Source organism: Chlorocebus sabaeus, chromosome 23 (assembly GCF_047675955.1).
Source record: "Chlorocebus sabaeus isolate Y175 chromosome 23, mChlSab1.0.hap1, whole genome shotgun sequence".
In the NCBI taxonomy this organism is placed as follows: domain Eukaryota; kingdom Metazoa; phylum Chordata; class Mammalia; order Primates; family Cercopithecidae; genus Chlorocebus; species Chlorocebus sabaeus.
The window spans coordinates 31,788,546-31,810,240 of NC_132926.1; the positions used below are offsets into that span (position 1 = coordinate 31,788,546).

The 21,695-nt window shown below is 51.0% G+C and overlaps 1 protein-coding gene across 1 annotated transcript; it reads left to right on the forward strand.

Annotated features, from left to right (window-relative positions):
- Positions 1-10,212: 10,212 nt before the first annotated feature.
- ARSI (arylsulfatase family member I) lies at positions 10,213-17,113 on the forward strand. Its single transcript, XM_008014981.3, has 2 exons — positions 10,213-11,392; positions 14,844-17,113. Exons 1-2 carry the CDS (start codon positions 11,082-11,084, stop codon positions 16,240-16,242), a joined length of 1,710 nt encoding a protein of 569 aa, XP_008013172.2. The 5' UTR covers positions 10,213-11,081; the 3' UTR covers positions 16,243-17,113.
- The last annotated feature ends 4,582 nt before the right edge of the window (positions 17,114-21,695 follow it).

The following is a 21,695-nucleotide window of genomic DNA, read 5'->3' on the forward strand; positions in this document are numbered from 1 at the left end:
ATTTCTTTTTTTTTTTTTTTTTGAGGGGTGGGGACATAATTCAACTCATAACATGATATCCATCAAAAAAAGAAAAAGAAAACAAAAGAAGTCCAGGTGCGGTGGCTCACGCCTGTAATCCCAGCACTTTGGGAGGCTGAGGCAGGTGGATCACTTGAGACCAGGAGTTTGAGACCAGCCTGGTCAACATGGTGAAAACCCGTCTCTATGAAAAATACAAAAATTAGCCACGCATGGTGGCGGGGGCCACTAGTCCCAGCTACTTGGGAGGCTGAGGCAGGAGAATCACTTGAACCCGGGAGGCAGAGGTTACAGTGCAGAGATCATGCCATTGCACTCCAGCCTGGGAGACACAGTGAGACTTTGTCTCAAAAAAAAAGAAAAAAAAGAAAAGTCCTAGCCAGGGCTAGGGGAAAAAAAAGAAAAAAACCGTTTTGCTGTGTGTATTTATAATGATATGTATTGTATTGTAGAATATTCCTGACAGGAAATAATTTCCATTTTGTTTAAGCATCTTTGAGCACTGAGTCTTTTACTTAGAATTTTACAGATCTGATAACTGGAAGAATTTTCCATAGCCTGGCTCTTGGCTCCTTAGATTTCAAAATTGTCCCTCTTCTCTGACACATATACCTCTATTGCCAGGGACTGGAAGACACCTTCGCACTGCCATCCAAGATTGGGGCCTGCACCTCTGTGTCATAATATGTCAGGTGAGTCAGCTCAGCAGACAGCAAGAGCCCTGGAAGACATTTCTATACCAAGACAGCCGACTTAACTGTGAAATGTATCCCCAGTTCAACTTCCCGTGAGCCAGACCCCCAAAATGCCTTCCAAAGCCATCTGTCCTGAGGAAAAATGACAGTGAGGAGGTCAGAGGCAAGAGTCATTGATCACAACTGACTGCAGTTAAGATGACGGGCTCAACTTTCAGATACATGATTATGTGAACACAGTGTTAGAGCCCCCATCAGGGCTTGGAGAGGACCCTGTGCCAGGGAGCGGTCTGGAAGCGTAAGCTGTGCTAATTTCATGGTCAATCTGTCTCAGAATGGGTGCCTTTCCTCATCTTAAAAAATATCGTACGAACAGGCTGGGCTTGGTGGCTCACGCCTGTAATTCCAGCACTTTGGGAGGCTGAGGCAGGTGGATTACCTGATTGTCAGGAGTTTGAGACCAGCCTGACCAACATAGTGAAATCCTGTCTCTACTAAAAATACAAAACACACACACACACACACACACACAAATTAGCCAGGCATGCTGACAGGTGCCTGTAATCCCAACTACTTGGGAGGCTGAGGCAGGAGAATCGCTTGAACCCCAGAGGCAGAGGTTGCGGTGAGCTGAGATGACACAATTGTGCTCCAGTCTGGGTGACACAGCAAGACTCCGTATCAAAAAAAAAAAAAAAAAAAAAAAATCCTACGAACATTCATGAGATACAGACTTACTCATCTACTATAAGCCAGGGTCTGTGCTAGGAACTGAGGAGGCAGAGACAAACTAAGCCAGCTGAGTGCAAATCCGATTTCTAGGTATCACAACCTCTGTAACAGGCCTGGCCCTGAGAGACTGGGTTTGCCCAAGAGACTAAGTTCTCCCAAGGGTGGGTCATAGGATAAAGGAAAAAGCTAGGCTCAGGTTAGGCTACAAGATGGGGCTTTTCCCTTTGATAAGCATGTTGGAAACTGCTGGGAGAAGAAGCCTCCCTCCAGGGTAATCTTGAGGCTGAAAGGCCCCTTCACAATCAGAATTCCAGACCAAAGCAAGTCCACCCATAAAGCCAGGAGCTTGGGAATTGACACCCTCAAATGAGACCTTGGGGCCATGCTGCTCGCAGGAAACTATCCCCTGCCTGGAGTCCTGGATCCAGGAGACTAGGGCTCAGCCTTCAGGTCCAACCACCAGCCTTGGTCTGGAAGCTTCCTGCTGAGCCGAAACTCACTAATCCCTAAACCAGCCCTTCCTGCCAGTGACCAACCAATCCCCGCTGCCTGCCTCAGCCCAGCTTCGTTCAGAACTGAGGCACTCTTAATCATGTGAAGGACACATATTTTGGGGCATTCTCCTCTCTGAGCCTCAGTGTCTTCACAAGTCTAAGGGACTGACAATGGAACATCAACTCCACGAGGGCCAGGTGGTTCATCTTGTCCATATCTGTAGTCTTAGTCCCGGTGAGTGAAAGGCACATAATAGTTGCTCAGTAAGTGCTTGTTGAGTGAATGATTTGGATAAAGAGAGCCTTGATTTCTGTGTGGATAAGACAGCATTCTTGTAGTAGTTGGTACTCATCCAGTAGCAAATGACAGACGTCAGCACAAATTGGTATAAGAAAGAAGGAACGTGTTTTTCCCATAACTGAAGTCCAGGGGAGTACTTCTAGCTTTAGGTAGGAATGGAAAGGATCCATGTACTCAAATGGTGTTATTGGGAATCTGTCTTTACCTCTCACTTTGCTTTTTTCTCTTCGTTACAGTTAGCTCCAGGCGGGTCCAGGCTTCTAATCGTCTTGCTCCAAGTCTAGCAACAAAGAGACAATGCACAATCTTGTTCTCAAAAATCCAAACAAAATTCTCAGAATTGAGTCTCACTAGACAGTCTTAGGTCACTTGTGCATTCCTGAACTAATCACTTTGACCAGGGACATTTGATGCTCTAATTGTCCAGGCCTGCTCCTGGAGTTAACCCACCAGTGGAAACCCATCAAGGAAAATCTAGGTTCTGTTTCCAAGAAAGGGGAGCAGCTGCAAGGCAGACAATAGGTGCCCATCACAGTATTTGACTGAAATCTGAATATTTAGTCAACTCTCACCTTCTCTAAGCCTCAGTCTCTTCATATGTCATTGATAACAATGACGACACTAACAAAATTCGTGACCCTTTTACATCCTAGAGCTTTCGTGAGGTCCAAACAAGATCATGAGTTATGATAATAACATTTATTGAGGCATCACTGGACATCTGTCCCTGTGCTAAGTAAACCCTTTATACATTTAGTTTTATTTTTACCACAACCCATGTTACTGATGAGAAGCAGGTTGAGAGAGGCTACGAGGCTTGTATACTGGTCACACAGCTAGGAAGGGTGGAGCTGGGGTTTAAAGCAGAGCCCTCAAGCATGAAGCTATATATAAACTGTAAATAATTTTACAAGTGTAAGGGATTATTAGTAACAGCTTGTACAATTAATAATAGAAAATTTTTTAAAACCCTGAAAGGAAATTCAAATAAATTCAAACAAATGTTTGTTTAGCACCTACTATGGGCTGATCATTCACCAGGGGCTCAGAAAGAGACACATAAATAACTGTGAAACAGGCAGACTGTGATCTAATAGAACCATAAACATGCCCCAGGGGACTGTAGAGAGCAAGAGATTGACTCTGAATGGGGAAGGAAGGGAGGAGGAAGTCTGGAAAGGTCTCTTGGAAGCAGTGGGATTTGAGCTGGGCTTTAAAGATTAAAGGACTTTAACAAAGGAAGGGAAAGGGAAAATCAACTTTTAAGAGACCCGGAAGGATCTAAAGATTCAGAGCAGAGTTCTTGGATAAGGGTTCAGCACTTCTATGCAAAATAACTTTCGCACCAGCAGGAACTTCAAAAGTGATTGACTTAGCAGAGCACAGTAGTTGCCATGGGAACAGAGGCAAGCTTCATCCCTGTTATTAGTGAGCATCTCTGGCTTTGAGCAGTCTAGCCAAGGCCAGGAGGCAGCGGGGGCTGGGTTGCACTATCCCTTAGAAGAAAAACCCAGCAAGATTGCTGCCCTAAGAAACTGACTCATTTCAGAGGGAGGCAGAGCTGACAGGTGACACCTGGGTCTGAGAAGATAGAAAGCCAGAGGAAGCCTCTGCCTTGAGGGGCTTTGGGACATCTTGAAGCTATTGGAGCAGGCAAGGGAGCCTCAAGGAGGGAATGGGAAGGGCAGGGGACAAGCCTGAGAGCGGCTTCCAAGATGAATCAATTCCCACTCAGTCCCGGAGGAGGGGAGCAGTGCTGGAGGCAGCTTCACCCAGGATCCAAGTGTGGCAGGGGGTGGAGAGCGTCTCCCAGACCATGCATTCATGTCACTCCTAGACCCACTCAGACCTCTCAGGCCTCTGGGGGCTGCCAGGGCATTCCAGTGCATTGGGACTGTTGGCATCTAACCACTCAAGTGCAGAGGGGACCCCATTCACAGGCTTGGTGACAGGACAACATATGGAGGGGACTTCAATGCAGTAGGCAATAGGTTTGACACCTAGATTCAAATCATGGCATTGACACTTTCTAGCTGTGTGACTTTGGGCAAGTTACTTACCTTTTCTGTGTTTCTTGGTTGACATGGGCAAGATGCAGATAATGGTAATAATTTTACCTACCTTATAGGTAGGTAAGAATTTAGTGAGATAGTGGATATAAAGAGTTGTGCATGGTACCTGGCACAGTAGATCTTCAATAAATGTAAGCTATTATATTATTATTATCACTTCCGAATTTCAATTGGGTATCGAGTCAGGTGGTTTTTTTTTCTTTCTTTCAGGCAGAGTCTCTTATCATTAGTGCTAAAAGCCAGTTTCTCTCAGTATAGTAGATGATGACAATGACAACAGTAATAGTAGTGATGGGACCCATTTACCTTCCACATATCCAGTGACATTATCATGAAAAGGAAGGCAAATTTCTAGTGCCGAATGCCAGGCTAAACGCTTGAACTATTTATTTCAGGCAGCTAGTGGCTATTGAAATTTTGGAGGAGAATAACTTGATCAGGGGAATGTAGATTTTTGCCCTGAGGCTATACATTTGTAGAAATAGAATCTAAGTATAACAACAACAAAGCTTAGTAACAAAAACAATAATAGCTACCATTTTCAGAGAGCTAATTGTATACCAGGCACTGTGCTAAGAGCTTCAGAAGCCTTGTCTGTTGTAATCCTCACAACAATCTTATGAGGTTATATATTTTCTCCTTCTCCTTCTCCTTTTTTTCCTCCTCCTCCTCCTCCTCCTCCTCCTACTCCTCCTCTTCCTTCTCCTCTTCCCCCTCCTCCTTCTTCCTCTTCCCCCCATTTTACAGATAAGAAAACTGGGCACAGAGAGGTTAAGTCACGCAGCTAGCAAATGGCAGAGCTGGGCTGAAACACAGGCAATCTAGTTCTAGGAGTCTCGCATTTAACCAGAACACGCTTTTTCCTTCCCTGAACCTTGGAAGGCCCTCGTGGTGGGGTTGGGGGCCAGACTGCCACGCTCACTTTTGGGAGCCCCTCTGTTTGTCTGCATGTGAGCACTGCTACTCTCTGTTTGATTCTCTGGGACTTCACCTCTTTCTTTGAAAGTATGTGTGTGTTTGTGTGTATGTGTGTGGGGGGTGTTTGTATAAGAGAGAAACTGCAGCTGACCAGTGATGACAGAAGCCTCTGGACATCAAAGTGGGCAGAGCCCTGGATGGATGGGCTGGAGGCAGGCCTGGGTCCCATTAGGCTAATTCCTCTCAAGGTTGGAAGAGGCCAGGGCGGGAACTTCTGAGAACATGGAGAACAAGTCCTTTCATACGACCTCCCTTTGAGCTGGCCTTGGGGTGGGACCGGGGTCGGGTGGGTGGAGGGCGGGGAGTGTGCGGAGAGGTGAGGCCGCAGTCAGGCTGGGCAAACAGATTGGGCAGCAGCATTGAGCACAGAGCGCCCATTGTGTACCCAGAGCTCTGCTTTCAATAATCTTCTCGGAAGAATGTTTCATTGAACGCCAGAGAAAGGAGCCATTGAAATGCCAGGGCTGGGTCCTATGAAGGGTTAAAGACAAGGAGGCCATGGGTACCTGAGCTTTTGCCACTCCTGGTTCAAAGACCTGATATGGGGATCCTGATCACTAAGACAAGGGGACTCAGTGAGGCCACCCAGAGGTCTGGAAGCGAGGGTCAGAGGGGAGATGTATGTCTGTCCCAGAAAGGCTAAAGTGGGTGCCCCAGTATCAAGGAGGAAAACCCCATTCTTCCCAGAACCATTTTCCCCAAGTAATATCCAAGAAGATGTTAGATACCTCCTCAGATACCCCCTCAGCCTGCCTACTGTGGGGAGCAACCCATCAGGCAGACGCGTCTTTGCGTGGACTTCCTGCGTGGACCCATACCAGGGGCCCTGCAATCCACTCTCCACAATGCAGCCAGTATGGCTTCCTTAAACACCTCTGGCCTTTCCGTTAATCAATAATTAATTACAATGAATGACGCTGTAGCAGAGAGTGTGGGAGTTATGGTAAGAAGCAGCGGTCACTAAACTAGGTGACCAAGGGAACATGTAGAGTTTTCTCTTCCACACAGAAAGAACTGCTCGTTAGAGGGATATGGCCAGGCTGTCAGAGAGAGCACTAGAGTGGGATTCTCTGCTCACACTGAGTGCCACACATCTTTGCCAGCTACAGAAGCTTGTGGGGCTCTAAGTGTGGGTAACACCATGCTGGCCTCTGTGGGCTGCACAGAGGAGGCAGAAGGTGGATGAGAGGGGCCTGCCCCTGGGGAGGGAGGGCACTCTTGTTGGGCAGCTGAGAATACCCTCCAGCATCCCCATGGAACCCTCTGAAGATGTTGCTGCCTCACTGAGCCTGTGTCTGCAGAGAGGATGTTCTGTAACTGAAGCAGACCTTACGCTATGAACTGTTCATATTAACCCATTTTGGATGGAAACTTTAAAAATCAGATGATGCCTTTCTGGCTTTCTTAAAAAGAGATCCTCAACAGGATCTAAACTCTGGAGGATGTGCTATCATTCACTTCTGTGCTGGACGGTGATTTGGTGACGTTGCTTGGTCTGTTCAGGTGAATATAGTTCTTGGCTCCTGCACCCATAAACCCCAGACTCCCAGGCTTTTGGAATTCATCAGTTTGACATTTTTGTTTATTCTTTTGTTTCTCCTTAATTTTTTCACTGTGAAACATATAAGCATATTTTGCTGTAAAATAGGCAAGTGTCTCACCTTCTTATACATTCCATCTGAGCTGCTTCGAATGTTCTCGGACTGCGAAAGGAGATGATTGGCCTTGTAAGATTGTGAATGAAGTAAGAGTCAGTAGACTTAGAGTGAGGAAGGCCTGAGGAGCTCTCCTCTGAGTTAAGTGATTGAACTCTGTGATATTTTGAGTGTTCAGAGGCCTTCTATGTTTTCTTTTGGTCTTCGATTTGATCCAGCCTAGACAAATTGCCCCCTAGAGAGAGGACGACAGCATGCATAATTTATGCGTAAGGTCTTTGCCAAGGGCAATAAATCAGAAGGAAATAATATTGGTACTTAGATAATTTTAGTTCAAAGATGGCCAAACATACACATATACCTACCCACTAACATGCACACACACACACGCACACACACACACGCACACACACACATACACATGAATAGCAATGAGAGACAAAGCCACAAAACCAACTAACCCAGTCTTTCACTTTTATATCTCCGCTCCCTAAAAAGTTATCTGGGAACAAATAATTAAAATCATAACATTTTCAAATGGGAAAGAGCTTTCAAAGTTCTTTCGTTTTGCTCCCCCTTTTTTAGTTCAGGAATCTCTTCTATTATGTCCTGGACAGACAGGCACTTAACCCCCTTCTTGCATGGATCCAGTAATGGGAAGCTCAGTCCTTTCTGAAGTCTGACTTCATCAATGGAAATCCGTGACAGGAAGTAACAAAACTACACCCCTGCCACATCTGATCTGCATTTTGTATGCAGATATTAGGCTTTCTGTAATATTTTAATGTGGTTGTCCTTTGGGGGTTAAGGGATGAGAGCACATCTGTGAGAATGGCGGGACAGATCTTTCCTGTGTGGGGTGGACGTTCCTGGTGTCAATTGTCTTGGAAACAGCTGAGTTCTGACACAGAGACTGAAAAGGCTAGTTTAGCTTGCTGGAGAGGGAACTTAGCTTATTAAGTCTTAATTCTTGGGCCTGAACTTGAGACATCTTGGAGTTTTCAGAGTCTGTGTGGGTTGGGGTAGGGCTGATGAACATTGTCCCAGGGAAGAAGGCAGGGAAGCACCTTGTCTTGTAGAGAACGCAAAGGGAAGATAAGTGAGCCAATCTTGAAAGCTATATGACCACGATTCACATTATACTTTGTGTTTATTCCCTCCTTGTCATCCTGAGCCTTTGGAAATATCTGGTTTAGTTGTTTCAGCCTGACCTAGCTGTGTAATGGCATCATTGGAATTGCTGAGGGTCAGTGTTTATTTCCCTAGAATGTTAGAGGGAGGATAGTGCTCTCTGAGGCCTCTGTGGGTTTTGGTAATTATGGAGACTCTTAAGAAAAAAGTGAGTATTAGGGAACAAGAGTTGGGCCCGAGGTCCACCCACTCCCCTCCACATGGTGATTCACCAATCACTGCCATCCTTTTACTAAGCAGGTGGTCAGATTTCCTGCAAAAGTAATCCCTTAAGTTGGTATGAAATCTGTCTTCCTGTAACTTTCACCCACAGGACTTAGTCCTTCCTCTCAAAAGCACAGAGAACAATCATCATAACCATTCACATTCACCGAGTGCTTACTATGTGCTGGGCACTTTACTGAGCATTGTACTAGATCTTACATATACTATTATCCCATTTTACAGATGAAGAAATTGAGGCTAAGGGAGGTCAAATAACTTGTGCAAGGCCAGACCCCAAATTAGTGGCAGGATTTGAACTCAAATAGTCTGATATCAGAGCCCACTGTCTTGAATTCTGAAGTACTCTTTGTTTCAATGATAGCCCCATAGAGATCTCCTGCCTGTGATCTTGCCTCTCTGGGCCTTTTTTGGTCCAGGTGGAATCCCCACCCCATCCCCTTGTTGCTTCTCTTTGTGCTTGGAGTAGAAGGAAGGCAGCCCTGCCCGGTTCCTCTTGCCCTGGGGTAATGGAAAGAGTGCAAAACCCTAGTCCACCTGACCTCTGGTGACTTGTCCCACTTCGACCCCCTAGGATAGCCTCGTGGAAGCCTCTGGAAGCACTGTTCTAGCAGCCTTCCTCTCAGGAGGCTGTATTTTTCCTGTCTGTCCTCAACATGTCTTCTGCCAGAACAACAAGCTCAGTTTTCCCTTCTGATAAATCTGGTCACCCTAAATATGGGGCTTTGAGCAAATGGGAGCGGCTGGCCCCACGCAGCCCTCATTTCGAAATGCAGATTCACACGGGCTGCTATTTTGGAGGTCTGGTTTCTTTCCCCACACACAGTGGTTTTAAGTAAGAGGGAAGGGATCATGACAGAATCTTGGCAGGGGGAAGATGCTAGGAGAGAAGATGCACCTGGGCAGTTTTTGCTTCCCAAAGTCCCCAAACACTGGCCCTTCAAGAAGTTGGTTGGGGGGTGGGGGAGCGGGAAAGAGGGTCCATGGTAACATAACACTGGGAAATACAGCTTAACCAGCCCCTCCTGCAGATCAGCAGTGTGCATGTTAAACATTTGAAGTCCTAGCAGTAAAGAAGCCTAACTGGTTTTGTTTAGCCCAGTTTTTCCATTTAAAAATGTAGCCTAGTAAAATTTTGCAAAACAATGATGCAGAGCAGAGCTTGCAAACCGGCACCGATGGTCTGATATATTTCTGGGAGAGGTTTAATTTGGCCTACAAAGTGCTTAAATTTTGCTTTCAATTAGTCACTAACATTTCACAATTGGAATATTCTCCTAATAGATAAAGAGGGTATTCTTGAAAAATCAGAAGATCTGGAAACACTGGTCCATATTCTTGCCTGACTATGGTCAGCTGGAAGTCAGGCTGTGGTTTTTAACTTGCTGCAGCCCCTGTATCTCCTTAGGGCAAGACAGCTATCTCCTGCTCTACTCATTTACGATGCTCCTCGGGTTCCAGAGTCCCCCCAAGCTTGCCATCTCTGGTGTGGAGGTTTCTTTGGGTAGGCGTTGGCCTACGTGACCACTGGGGCCAATTCATCCATTCATTCATGCAACATATACTGATTGAGCTTATACTTATAGTGTGCTACACCCTGTGGATACAAGATGGATAAAACAGCCCCTGCCCTCTGGATTCCAGCGCTGGCATTCTAAGATTCTAGTTGGGAATTGCAGAACGGGGAGGAGGGAGGGGTTGAGGAGAAGGGAGCTGGTAAGGCTACAACCAAGCTTCCTGACTTCCAGCCCTGGGTGCTTGCCAAAGTGCTTGCCATTCTCCATCCCTTTCTCTACCGGCTCACCGAAGGGAGCTGCCTCCAACAGCCACGGTGAGCCTTAGAGAAATAGCTACTGACTTGCTCTGTGATTTAGACGCGTTGCGCCTCATCTCCGGGCCTCAGTTTCTCCATCTGTAGAATGCCCCGGTTGGACTAGAAAATGATGGGCTTTCCTTCGAGGGCTGGCACTCAGAGAGGCTAAGACTCCAAGATCGAGGAATGTCTGACCCGGCCATTCCGGAGCTGTTCCATCGAATTCCAAGCAGCCCCACTCCCTCCTTTCCCCATCCCGGTCAGGGGCGGGCGCTGGAGCCAGCAGGCCGGGAGGGCCTGGGCTTCCCGCCCGGGAGGTGGAGCCGCTGCTCGGCGTCCTGCCCCTCCACCTGGGGCTCGGCCCCGGCAGATGTTACAACTTTTTCGAATTCTCTCCCGCGGTGTCCCCTCGACCCGCCCAACTCCCTCCCCTTCCCCGCTGGGGTCCTGCCCACCTCCCTGCAGGGAGCTGGGTTGTTGTAAGGACTCCGGGTGGGGCGAGAGGCCGGGAAAGCAGAGGCGAGAGAAATTAGGAGGCGGGAGAAATCCAGGGCGAGAAGGAAGAGGGGAGTCAAAGGATGGTAGAGAGCACTTTCTGGAAGCCGCCACGCCGCGTCTCAGGCTGGCCGGGCTGAGCTGGGGAAGAGGCAGCAAAGAGGGAGCTGGGCCGGCGCTGAAGCAGGAGGCAGCTTGGCGCGGGCCTGACCTCCCCAGAGCGCCCCGCTGCGGCAGAGCAGATCCGGCCCAGCCGTCCGGCAGCCTGTCCCGGACCAGACACTGGGCCATCCTCGGGGGCGCTAAACGCCCTCGCAGCATCCGAGCCGGCGGGCCGGTGGTGCGCCCTGGGCGCGCGAGGTGGTGAGGCCCCAGGAGCCCTGCGCGCCGGGACGCACGGGCCGGCTTGGCGATGCACGCCCTCACTGGCTTCTCCCTGGTCAGCCTGCTCAGCTTCGGCTACCTGTCCTGGGACTGGGCCAAGCCGAGCCTCGTGGCCGACTGGCCCGGGGAGGCCGGTGAGCAGCGCTCGGCCGCTCCGCCCCAGCCTCCCCACATCATTTTCATTCTCACGGACGACCAAGGCTACCACGACGTGGGCTACCATGGTTCAGATATCGAGACCCCCACGCTGGACAGGCTGGCGGCCAAGGGGGTCAAGTTGGAGAATTATTACATCCAGCCCATCTGCACGCCTTCGCGGAGCCAGCTCCTCACTGGCAGGTAGGCGTGGCGCAAGGCCCCGGGGCTGAGCATCTAAGCCCCAAATCAACCCAATTTGTAGATTTCTCCTGCCAGTACCACCCCGTGCTGGGGTCTGGGAAATCTCCTATTGGCTGTGTAATCATTAGTAAGTCCCTTACCCTCTCTGGGCCTCAATTACCCTTGCCTTACACTGAATGGGCTTCATCATCTTTGAGGTCTTCTTGCTTTGATGTTCCAGGACACTCACATTCCACACAATGTGGAGACATCTGGTCATCCCTTTGTTAGAGGAACATGGCAGCCTCTGACATTTATTGCTGCTTCTATTTATGGACACTGAGACCCTGAGCAAGTCATTTAATTTCTCTAAGCCTCAGTTTTCTTGTCCATAAAATGGAGCAAAGAACAGTTTTCACCTTGAAAAAGAGTGGCAACGGTGGAATGATTTGTGTGTAACCTGCTTGGCTGTCAATGTGTGGTAGCCTCTATGTGTCCTGAGGGATTCAGGTCCCCATACTGTTTGATGAATACATTGGGAGAAGACCAAGGAATTGATAGGTGGAAGAGAAAGACACATAGGATACCATGACCTGTGTAGCCTTAGGGTGGTTACTTCATTTCTCTGAGCCTCTGTTTTTTCATCTGCAAAATCCTCCCAAGTTGACTGGCAGCCCCAAGCAGACATGCTGCTTCCTCCATAAGGAAATGTCCACAGGCGAGGCATCAGGATTACAGGATTAAAAGAGCAGGGAAACAGGAGGTGGGGGTATGGAAGGCAAACTCTGGCCACTTAGGGGAAAATCTTTTGGCAGGGCTGAAGTTAATTCTCCTTGGATGGGGTCCAAGGCATGCTTTCTCCCAAGTTCCACCCAAGAGCCACTAGTGTGATCTCAGGAACCAGAAGCCTTAGTCTCCCTGTTTCTTAGTCTATTTCTTGGATGGGAGAAATTGAGACAAGGACTCAGGGAGGGTCCAGCTTGGTTCCCCTTGGCCTACTTCAGGGTCTGTGGGAGATAGAATTGAGAGGCCAGATGTTTGGCAGGGGTCCTGGAGCTGGGAATCAAATGGTGCCCTTTCTTCCTTCGATCTGGCACCCAGCGTTTAGATCCAGGAGCCGGAAGGAGAACAGAAGAAAGAAGGAGGGGCATGGGGCGTGTATGGGTTGGAGTGGTGGTGCAGGATGGTGGTGTAGTGGTGAAGACGAATGCTGACCTGCAGAAGAGGGAGGAGGAATCTGCATTCCCAAGAGTTGTACACAGCTTAGTGTTTCTGTCCTAAGAGGTGACTTTTGGTTTAAGTAGCGGAATGAGCAGACAGCAGCAGGGCAGTGCTTCAGTCCCCTGATCTGCGAAGGTAACTGAACGTGGCTGGTCAGTGCCTGCCCTCCACCCCCTGCAGCTGGCTCCATCTCATTGATGCTCACAACCCTCGTTAGTATTTGTTAACACATCCAGTTGTGTTTTGTCACGCTGGAGAGAGGCAAAGTTTCTCATGTGACTCACTTGCAGATAGGCTTTGGTGACTCTTAGCTGGCCCATCCACTTTACAAACCAGCATTCCACAGCACCCCACCTCTATGAAGACAGGCCCAGTTGGGACTCAAGGCCCTAGGGTACTTCTCATATCAAGTCCTATAATTTATTAGCTTGATTGAGGCCTGGAGAGGCCGTTATCACCAAAAGATTTTGAGCATGAGTTGAGTAGACCCGGGTTCAAAGTTTAGCTCCACTGCTTGCCGGCTGTCTGAACTTGGGTCATTGCTGCTCTTTTGGGGGCCTTGGTTTTATCATCTGTAGAATGGGCTGGTAATAGACTTCCCTATAGGTTTTTAAAATGAGAATTTAGTGAGATAATGTATGTATGTGGTGCCTAGTATTAAAAATGGCAGTAGTAGCTAATTATAGGTAACAACAATAACAGTTTTAAGATAAGGAAACCAAAACAGAGAAACTCACTTCTGTGCTCTGATTAAAGATGTCAAGAGTTCAGGGCTTGTCTTAATTTGGATGCCTCGGGGTGAGAAAAAGGTGTGGGATTCTAACATACTTGTGAAGTTTCAGGCTTCTTATTTACTCTGGGACTTTCAAGACTTGAGTAAAGGCAAGACACCATAAGCAGATCACATGGGAGCCTTGACCACAGAAGGGGGAAGATGGGATATGAACGGATAAATGAAGAATTCAGGATTCGCCTAACCATTTACTCCTGCCTCAGGATGATAGCCTGGATCAAGGGGTCATATGAGCTCACAGGCAGGCACATGGGAGCTGGTCTTAAAAAACTGGGAAGCTAGACGAGTCTTGGAGATTTCCCATTTCAACCAACTCCTCTACAGGAGCAAACTGAGGCCCCCATGTGTGAAGAGATACGGCAGCCCAGTTTGCTGAAAAAGAGTCACTGCTTAGACTCTGCTTGGAACCAGGACTTGGTTCAAGTCCTGGCTCTGTTCCTGACCACTGGGTGACCTTGGGTAAGGCCCTTCCCCTTCCCTTAAAAGACCTTAGGTTCTTTTTAAGATGAGGTGAGTAAACTAGAGAATGAATTGGGTCCCTTCTGGCTCTAAAACCCTTTCAGTGTCTTTCATTCATTCATTTCATAAATAATTGAGTGCTCTTTGAACATCACTTGGATGCTAGGAATAGAAGGTTGAATAAAGGACAGCCCCATCACATGTCCCTGGGCACAAGAGCATGTGCAAACGAGTATAATCCCACGGCCAAGTAAGAAAACGATGGTGTGTGCTAAATGCTAGGGGGACCCAGAAGCAAAAGTGACTAATTCTTTGGGAGAGTTACGAAAGACTTTATAGCATGGATAACATTTGGGCTGAGCTTTGAAGAGTGAGTAAGAGTTTGCCTGGGAGAGCAGGGCTTGCTCTAGGCCCCAGAGCAAGTTAATAGCTTAGAGCTTAGGGACTCTGAAGCCTGGAGCCAGACTGCCTGAGTTACAAATCCCACTCCGACTACGAGCCATGTGAGTCACCCAGCGAGTAATTTAATTTACCAAGCCTCAGTTCCCTTATTTGGAAAATGGGAACAATAATATGTACCTCCGAATTTGTGGTGAGGATTTAGTAAGATAATTCACATAAGAGGCTAAGTGTAATGCCAAGCTCACAGCGAGTGCTCGGTATTAGCTATTATTATTGTCATTATGACCCTGGGTTCAACTTTTAACTCTCCAACTTCCTAGCTGTGTGATCTTAAGTGAGTTGCTTAGCCATTCTGAGCTTCAATCTCCTCATCTGTAAAATGACAATATGATCTACTTCCAGTGATTTTGAGGATTCGATGAGATAATGCATTTGAGGTGCTTAGCACCTTCGATAATACCTGGTGGTTGCTGCTATTATTTTTGCTGGTAGTGCTGGGACCACAGCCCACCTCACAGTGGTATTGGGGACTGGATGGCCAGAGCAATGGTCTGTAGCTTACCTGTGCCTTCTGTGCCTTCCCCTCCTCCCCACCAGGTACCAGATCCACACAGGACTCCAGCATTCCATCATCCGCCCACGGCAGCCCAACTGCCTGCCCCTGGACCAGGTGACACTGCCCCAGAAGCTGCAGGAGGCAGGTTATTCCACCCATATGGTGGGCAAGTGGCACCTGGGCTTCTACCGGAAGGAGTGTCTGCCCACCCGTCGGGGCTTCGACACCTTCCTGGGCTCGCTCACGGGCAATGTGGACTATTACACCTATGACAACTGTGATGGCCCAGGCGTGTGCGGCTTCGACCTGCACGAGGGTGAGAATGTGGCCTGGGGGCTCAGCGGCCAGTACTCCACTATGCTTTACGCCCAGCGTGCCAGCCATATCCTGGCCAGCCACAGCCCTCAGCGGCCCCTCTTCCTCTATGTGGCCTTCCAGGCAGTACACACACCCCTGCAGTCCCCTCGTGAGTACCTGTACCGCTACCGCACCATGGGTAATGTGGCCCGGCGGAAGTATGCGGCCATGGTGACCTGTATGGATGAGGCTGTGCGCAACATCACCTGGGCCCTGAAGCGCTATGGTTTCTACAACAACAGTGTCATCATCTTCTCCAGTGACAATGGTGGTCAGACTTTCTCGGGGGGCAGCAACTGGCCGCTCCGAGGACGCAAGGGCACTTATTGGGAAGGTGGCGTGCGGGGCCTAGGCTTTGTCCATAGTCCCCTGCTCAAGCGAAAGCAACGGACAAGCCGGGCACTGATGCACATCACTGACTGGTACCCGACCCTGGTGGGTCTGGCAGGTGGCACCACCTCAGCAGCTGATGGGCTAGATGGCTACGATGTATGGCCGGCCATCAGCGAGGGCCGGGCCTCACCACGCACGGAGATCCTGCACAACATTGACCCACTCTACAACCATGCCCAGCATGGCTCCCTGGAGGGCGGCTTTGGCATCTGGAACACCGCTGTGCAGGCTGCCATCCGCGTGGGTGAGTGGAAGCTGCTGACAGGAGACCCTGGCTATGGCGATTGGATCCCACCACAGACACTGGCCACCTTCCCAGGTAGCTGGTGGAACCTGGAACGAATGGCCAGTGTCCGTCAGGCTGTATGGCTCTTCAACATCAGTGCTGACCCTTATGAACGGGAGGACCTGGCTGGCCAGCGGCCTGATGTGGTCCGCACCCTGCTGGCTCGCCTAGCCGAATATAACCGCACAGCCATCCCGGTGCGCTACCCGGCTGAGAACCCCCGGGCTCATCCTGACTTTAATGGTGGTGCGTGGGGGCCCTGGGCCAGTGATGAGGAAGAGGAGGAAGAGGAAGGGAGAGCTCGAAGCTTCTCCCGGGGTCGTCGCAAGAAAAAATGCAAGATTTGCAAGCTTCGATCCTTTTTCCGTAAACTCAACACTAGGCTGATGTCCCAACGGATCTGATGGTGGGGAGGGAGAAAACTGTCCTCTAGATGTTCTTCCCCACTCCGGCTTGGCCCTGCTCTTTCTCAGGGTTAAGCCTGTCCCGTCTCCATCTACAGGGAGTTGGAGGTTGTAGAGTCCCTTGGTTGAACAGGGTGGGGAACCTGGTTGGGGGTGGGCGGGAATAAACCAGACTGGGATGCCTGTGTCTCAGTCCTGCCTCCTCACCGACTTGCTTTGTGACCTCAGGTGACCAACACGAGTTTTTGGCCTCAGTTTCCTCATCTGTAAAATGAGCTCTAATGACTTTGTGACTCTTTGGTGTGGCCCTGGAGCCTGGGGCCATGGTGGAGTTCCTCTGCCTTGCCACTTGACAACCCTTAAAGGGCTTCCTCCTTAACACAGGATCTCTAGGGTGGTGTTTGGGTGAGGGCCGCCTGGAGTCAACTCCAAGCCTGGCCCCCAGCTAAAGCATGGCAGTCTGACTGCTCTCTACAGGGACCTCCTGAGCACTGTGTGTGGAGGCACAGGGGTCGGGGGGTTGACCTTCGTGGCTCTTCACATGGCCTAGGCCAGTCCTCGGGTCAGACTGGTGTCAGGCACTGTGGTGCAAGGTTCCTCTTCTGGCCCCTCCAGTACCCAGAGAAATTGGCTGGGCCGTTAATGGCTGCAGCACCAAGGGTGGTGGAAAGAGCTGTGAAGAGCCCCCAAACCAGTACCGGGACACCTGGGTTCTCCCGTGACCTTGGGCACAGTTCTTCCCCTCTAGGCCTTGATTTCCCCACCTGCGAGTGGGGATGCTAGCCCTGGCTCTGCCTCCCTCATGAGGCTCTGGAAGACTGGCCAAAGCCAGGTTGTAGAGGAGCTTGTGAACTTGATTAAAGTGTCATAACTTGGAAGTGAGGGATGCAGTGCTGTCCGACTCTGAGCAGGTGTGGGTGTGTGCTTGTGTGTCCTGGGGGCAGGTATGAGCTCACTGTTGGCCAAGTGAACAGGAGAGGAGGTGGACAGCCTGGCTAGGAGGTGAGGGGATGGGAGTCCTGCTGCAGACCCACTCTGTGACCTCGGGCACATCCCTGACCCTCTCTGGGCCTCAACATCACACTATGTTCAGTGATGATCTAAGAGCACTTCCCATTTGGCCATTCTGGGCTAGTGTGCGTGTGTGTGTCTGTGTGTGTGTGTGTGTGTGTGTTGGGGTAGGGGGCAGGCTGAGTGGTGGGGAGTAGGCCACGGGGGTTGCAGAGCCCGCCTGCCGCTTAGTGCGCCTCCATCCGTACACTGCGTTCTGCATATCTCCCTTCAGGTTCCAGTCGGCGCAGTGTGTGTAGGCGAAAGCCCTGCTGTGAATTTTGAAAATAGTTATTTTTGTCACTGGCAAAGGAGGCCTGTTAGGACTCATCAGCTTGTGGATGAGCAGGATGGGTGGGGTGGGGTGGGTGCGGTACGTGTGGGGGTTCAGGTATTGGTTACAGAGCTCCATCCCCACTGCAGAGGTGGCTGAGTCCAGGAGTGAGGGTCTGGCCTGAGGCTGCTGGGTGGAGGTGACCATTCATGCTCTAGGCCCCTTCCTCCTGGTTCTGTTCTTTTTACCCCTTATCACCTCCCCCAACTAGAATCTTTCCCTGCCTCTATGATGTTGATGCCCAGCTGTGTGGTGGGGCAGGAGCCAGGACAGGCAGAGGCCTCTGGATTCCAGTGACCTCCAGCATTTCAGTCTGCCTGGGAGGGAGGCTCTGAAGAAGTAAGTCACCTGTTAGGGCGGTGGCCCAGGCCTGACACACCCTGGGAGATGAGCTGTCCATAGTTCGCCCACTCCTCAGGGTACTCTAGCTCTGCTGGGTGCTTGTCCCAGCTGTGTGGGCGGGGCCTTTCCAGGGTGGCATGGAGCCAAGGCTTCCCTGCCGCTCCAGGCTTGCACGAGTTGTATGGAGGCCTCTCCCGTGCCTGCTGAGTCAGCCCTGCCTGGGGCCTACCCTCCAGCTCCAGCCCCCACTTCTCTCCCGGTGCCCCTGCCCTTTGGCACCACAAGTGCAGAACCATGAATGGCCCTTTCTGCTGTCCCCTAATCACTGAGGCTTACTCTCTGTGACCAACCTAAACCAAGAAAGACCAGCTGGGGTCGGGGCTGGCACCTGTTCCTGGTGCCCTGAGAAGGAGACTTGGCCTCAGGTCTCGTTCCAGTCTCAAATCCAGCCCAGAGCTTGCCTAGCTGAGTCCTACCCAACCCAGCATCCAGCAGACAGCCCTGTGGCCCCACGCAAGCTTGAGCCTGCAACTTGGTCTAGAGAAGCTCACGGCTGGCCTAGGCCTGAGATTAGTGGAGGGTCTTTGGTGCCGCAGAGCACTGAAGCCCAATGACAGGCTCAGCCCGTGGTGATTTCTGCTCTTTCCAGGAATCAGCATGGCTCCCGCCAGCCCCCTCCCATCTCCTGTGGCCCAAGATTCCTCCAGCCGGGGCACCTGGGTCTAGACTCTGTGACAGGCTGCCAACTGGCACTGCCAGGCAGGTGCTTGTACCATTTGAGCACCTGTGCTGGTGTGGAGGGAAGGGAGGGCAGATCAGAGGCAGCTCCAGCCCCTCGGGCCACAGATCTGGGGAAGTCGAGCCCAGAGATGCCTGGTGAGACCCCCTGTTTCTCCCTTGGCTGCACCAGATGGCAGCTGATCTGCCAGCTACAGGGGCCAGAGCCAGGGGGCAGCCTGTCCAAGCTGGGCCCTGCCAGTGGAGTCCTGGGCTCTGGTAACCCATTTCCCAAGGGCCAAGAGATAGCCCACACCTGGATGGAGAGCCAGTGCTCTGGACTCCATCTTTCTCAGGAGGAAGTAGAGGTTCCACTGGGGAGACCTCCTGCAAGCTCTTCCAGGACTCGAACTCAGGTCCTCTAACTGCAGGGAGTGCTGTGCGGCCCTTGGCCCAGTAGCCATTGTCCTCTGTCCCATGGCTCTCTGCTTCACTCTCCCCAGCAAGGAGTGCCTCCTGTGTGGGAGAACTCATTGACAGTGCTGCTCCCTGATCCCTGACATCCCCACTTCTTCATGTAGGCCCAACCTTACTTACTGCAATGAATAAACCCAGTCCCCCTCCACCCAGACCCTCAGCAGAACCATTTCTCTCTTGGTCCACTTTCCACTAATTCTGCCCCCCACGCTCACTGCCCTTAGTGGGACAGGCCCCGTGGGGATCCTTTGGATGGCACGCTTTCTGTGGTACCTGCCCAGGCCCTGCAGGACCTTGAGGCACTTGGGTATATGTGTGTGAGCACGTGTGTGGGCTGTGGAAGGTGGGATTTGAGTTGGCTGTCACAATGCCACTGGGGCTACAATCACCCATGCAGGAACCCAGCCCTGGTCACTTTTCATCCCTTCTGTCTCCGTGGGGCACTGCCTGTGTTCACATGCCAATCCCTATTCTGGCATGTCAGGGCTGCGTTCAGCAACCTCCAGGGCTCCCACCCCTGGCCACCAGCCCATAGCATGCAGGCCTGCTCTCGAATGCCACATGCGTGTTGCAGATGGGGGCACACGTGCTGCCTCTTGTGTCTGCCTTGGCCCTGGGGAGTGGGGAGTTTGGCAGGAACAATCCCCCTGATGCAATCATCGGCTCATTCTCTCAGCACCACAGAGGCACGGCTTGCTCCTCAGTGCCCGCCACCACCGGGCACAGCTGCTAGCCCGGCGGGCTCAGGGGAGGTGGTGAATTAGCAGTCATGCCTTCTCAGCAGAGTGGCTATTACCCTCAGGAAGGTGGGGGGTGCCTGTCCGAGGCAGTGCCCACACTGCTGAGTTAGGCTCCAGAAGGCTCAGAGGGGTATGTGTGTCCTCATGTTTAAGACTTTCAGAGGGAGCTTCTTCCTCTTCTCCCTCCTCTTCCTCTCTCTTCCCCCTCTCCAGCCATCTCTCCACTATCGGGATCCTGCAGCCCTCGACTTGCCCATCCCCCAGGACCGCATGCATAGTGCAGGACAGCAGGAGAGGGAGAGAAGAGTGATAGAAAGAGAGGGAGATGGAAACCAGAAAGGAAGTAAAAAGGATGAGAAAGATGGAGAACTGAGAAGGAAGGATGCAAAGGAGGGAAGAGGAAAAATGAGGGAGAGGGGAAGGCGAGAGGAGAGAAGAAGAAAGAAGAGTTGAAAGGAGCGATGGAAGTAGGGAAGAAAGACAGAGGTGACAGGAGCGGGGCTGTGCTGGCCCTGCTCCCAGCAGCCGCAGAGGCTGCCCCCATGGTCCACATCACAGACAGGGAGAGAGGTGGCCATCTTCCTGCCTCCATTCCTTCACAGCTTCCTCTGAGGGACCCGATGCCAGGGCCTTCCCCACGTGCTCTGCTCACTTCTAAGCCTGCTCCATTTCATCAGTGGGAATGGGGAGAGGAAACGGGTCAGGCCAGCACCCAGCCACACAGGACTGCCCCAGTTCAGAACATTAGATTTCCATTAATACAGCCTCATAGTCTCACAGCATGGTTGCTTTTTGTTTTACTGTGAACTTTTAAAACAGTATCATCATTCCTTTGGCACCCGATGAGCTGGAGAGCCTTGTGGTTCCTCTCCTTCCAGCTCTAGTTCTTTGTTCTACAGAAATTGCTGCAAACTAGGCTTAGACAAGGTGATTTCCAAACCACGAGCTAAACTCTAGTGCAGACTAAGGGAACAGTGCCCTGAAGTGCCGGGACTCAAGATGATGGTGTGTGCTTCTGTGATTCAGGGAGAGGTGTGTGAGGGGAGAGGACTTTTGATAGTAATTTCCCATTTATTGAGCATTTATAGCGTCAGCCGCTGTGCTTGTCTCATTTAATGTACAGAACAGCCTGGAGGTAGGGAATATTATTGACCCAATTATGCAGATGAAGACACAGAGGCACAGAGAAGTTAGGATATTCATCCAAAACTACATAGCCTGTACGTCGTGGAGTCACCCTAACTACTAAGCAACACTGCCTCTCCTGTTCCTGTGCAATGGCAGGTGGCCTCAGTGGTCACTAAAGGCTCTTGCAGCACTTTCTTCTGTGGAAGCCATCCCCTCCTGGGGGACAGGCTAGAGGGTCTGGGGCAGGAGGGTGGCAGTGCAGTCCTCCCCCACCTCCCCACATAGTCCTGTAGCTTGGCCACCGTGTTCTGTGCCCTGCCTGCTGCCCACCGGCTGTGCGGCCCCCGGGCCCAGGCCTCTCTTCTCTGCCTCTGAATTGCAACGTTGGCGGCTGAAGCGGGAAGCATATTGTGCGCAGAAACAAAACTGAGTGGTTTTCCCTTTTTCTGAAGGTGGTAATGGTGCAATTAGTGGCTAAGCCATTACCCCCCTCCTCCCTTGCTCGCTTCCCCTCTTCCCTCTGCCGCCCTCCCTTTCCTCTGCTGGGAATGGTGGCTGAATGGGAGAGCTCACCCTTCGTTCTCCCCTAAACCCCACTCCCAGGAAGAGGGGCAGAATTGGGGGGGTTATCCGGATGTCTCCAGGGGGCCCCTGGAAGTAGGGTA

Coding starts and splice junctions, on each gene's coding strand:
- ARSI (XM_008014981.3), top strand. CDS start 11,082: ATGCACGCCCTCACTGGCTTCTCCCTGGTCAGCCTGCTCAGCTTCGGC. Junction 11,393..14,843: donor AGCCAGCTCCTCACTGGCAG/GTAGGCGTGGCG, acceptor CCTCCCCACCAG/GTACCAGATCCACACAGGAC.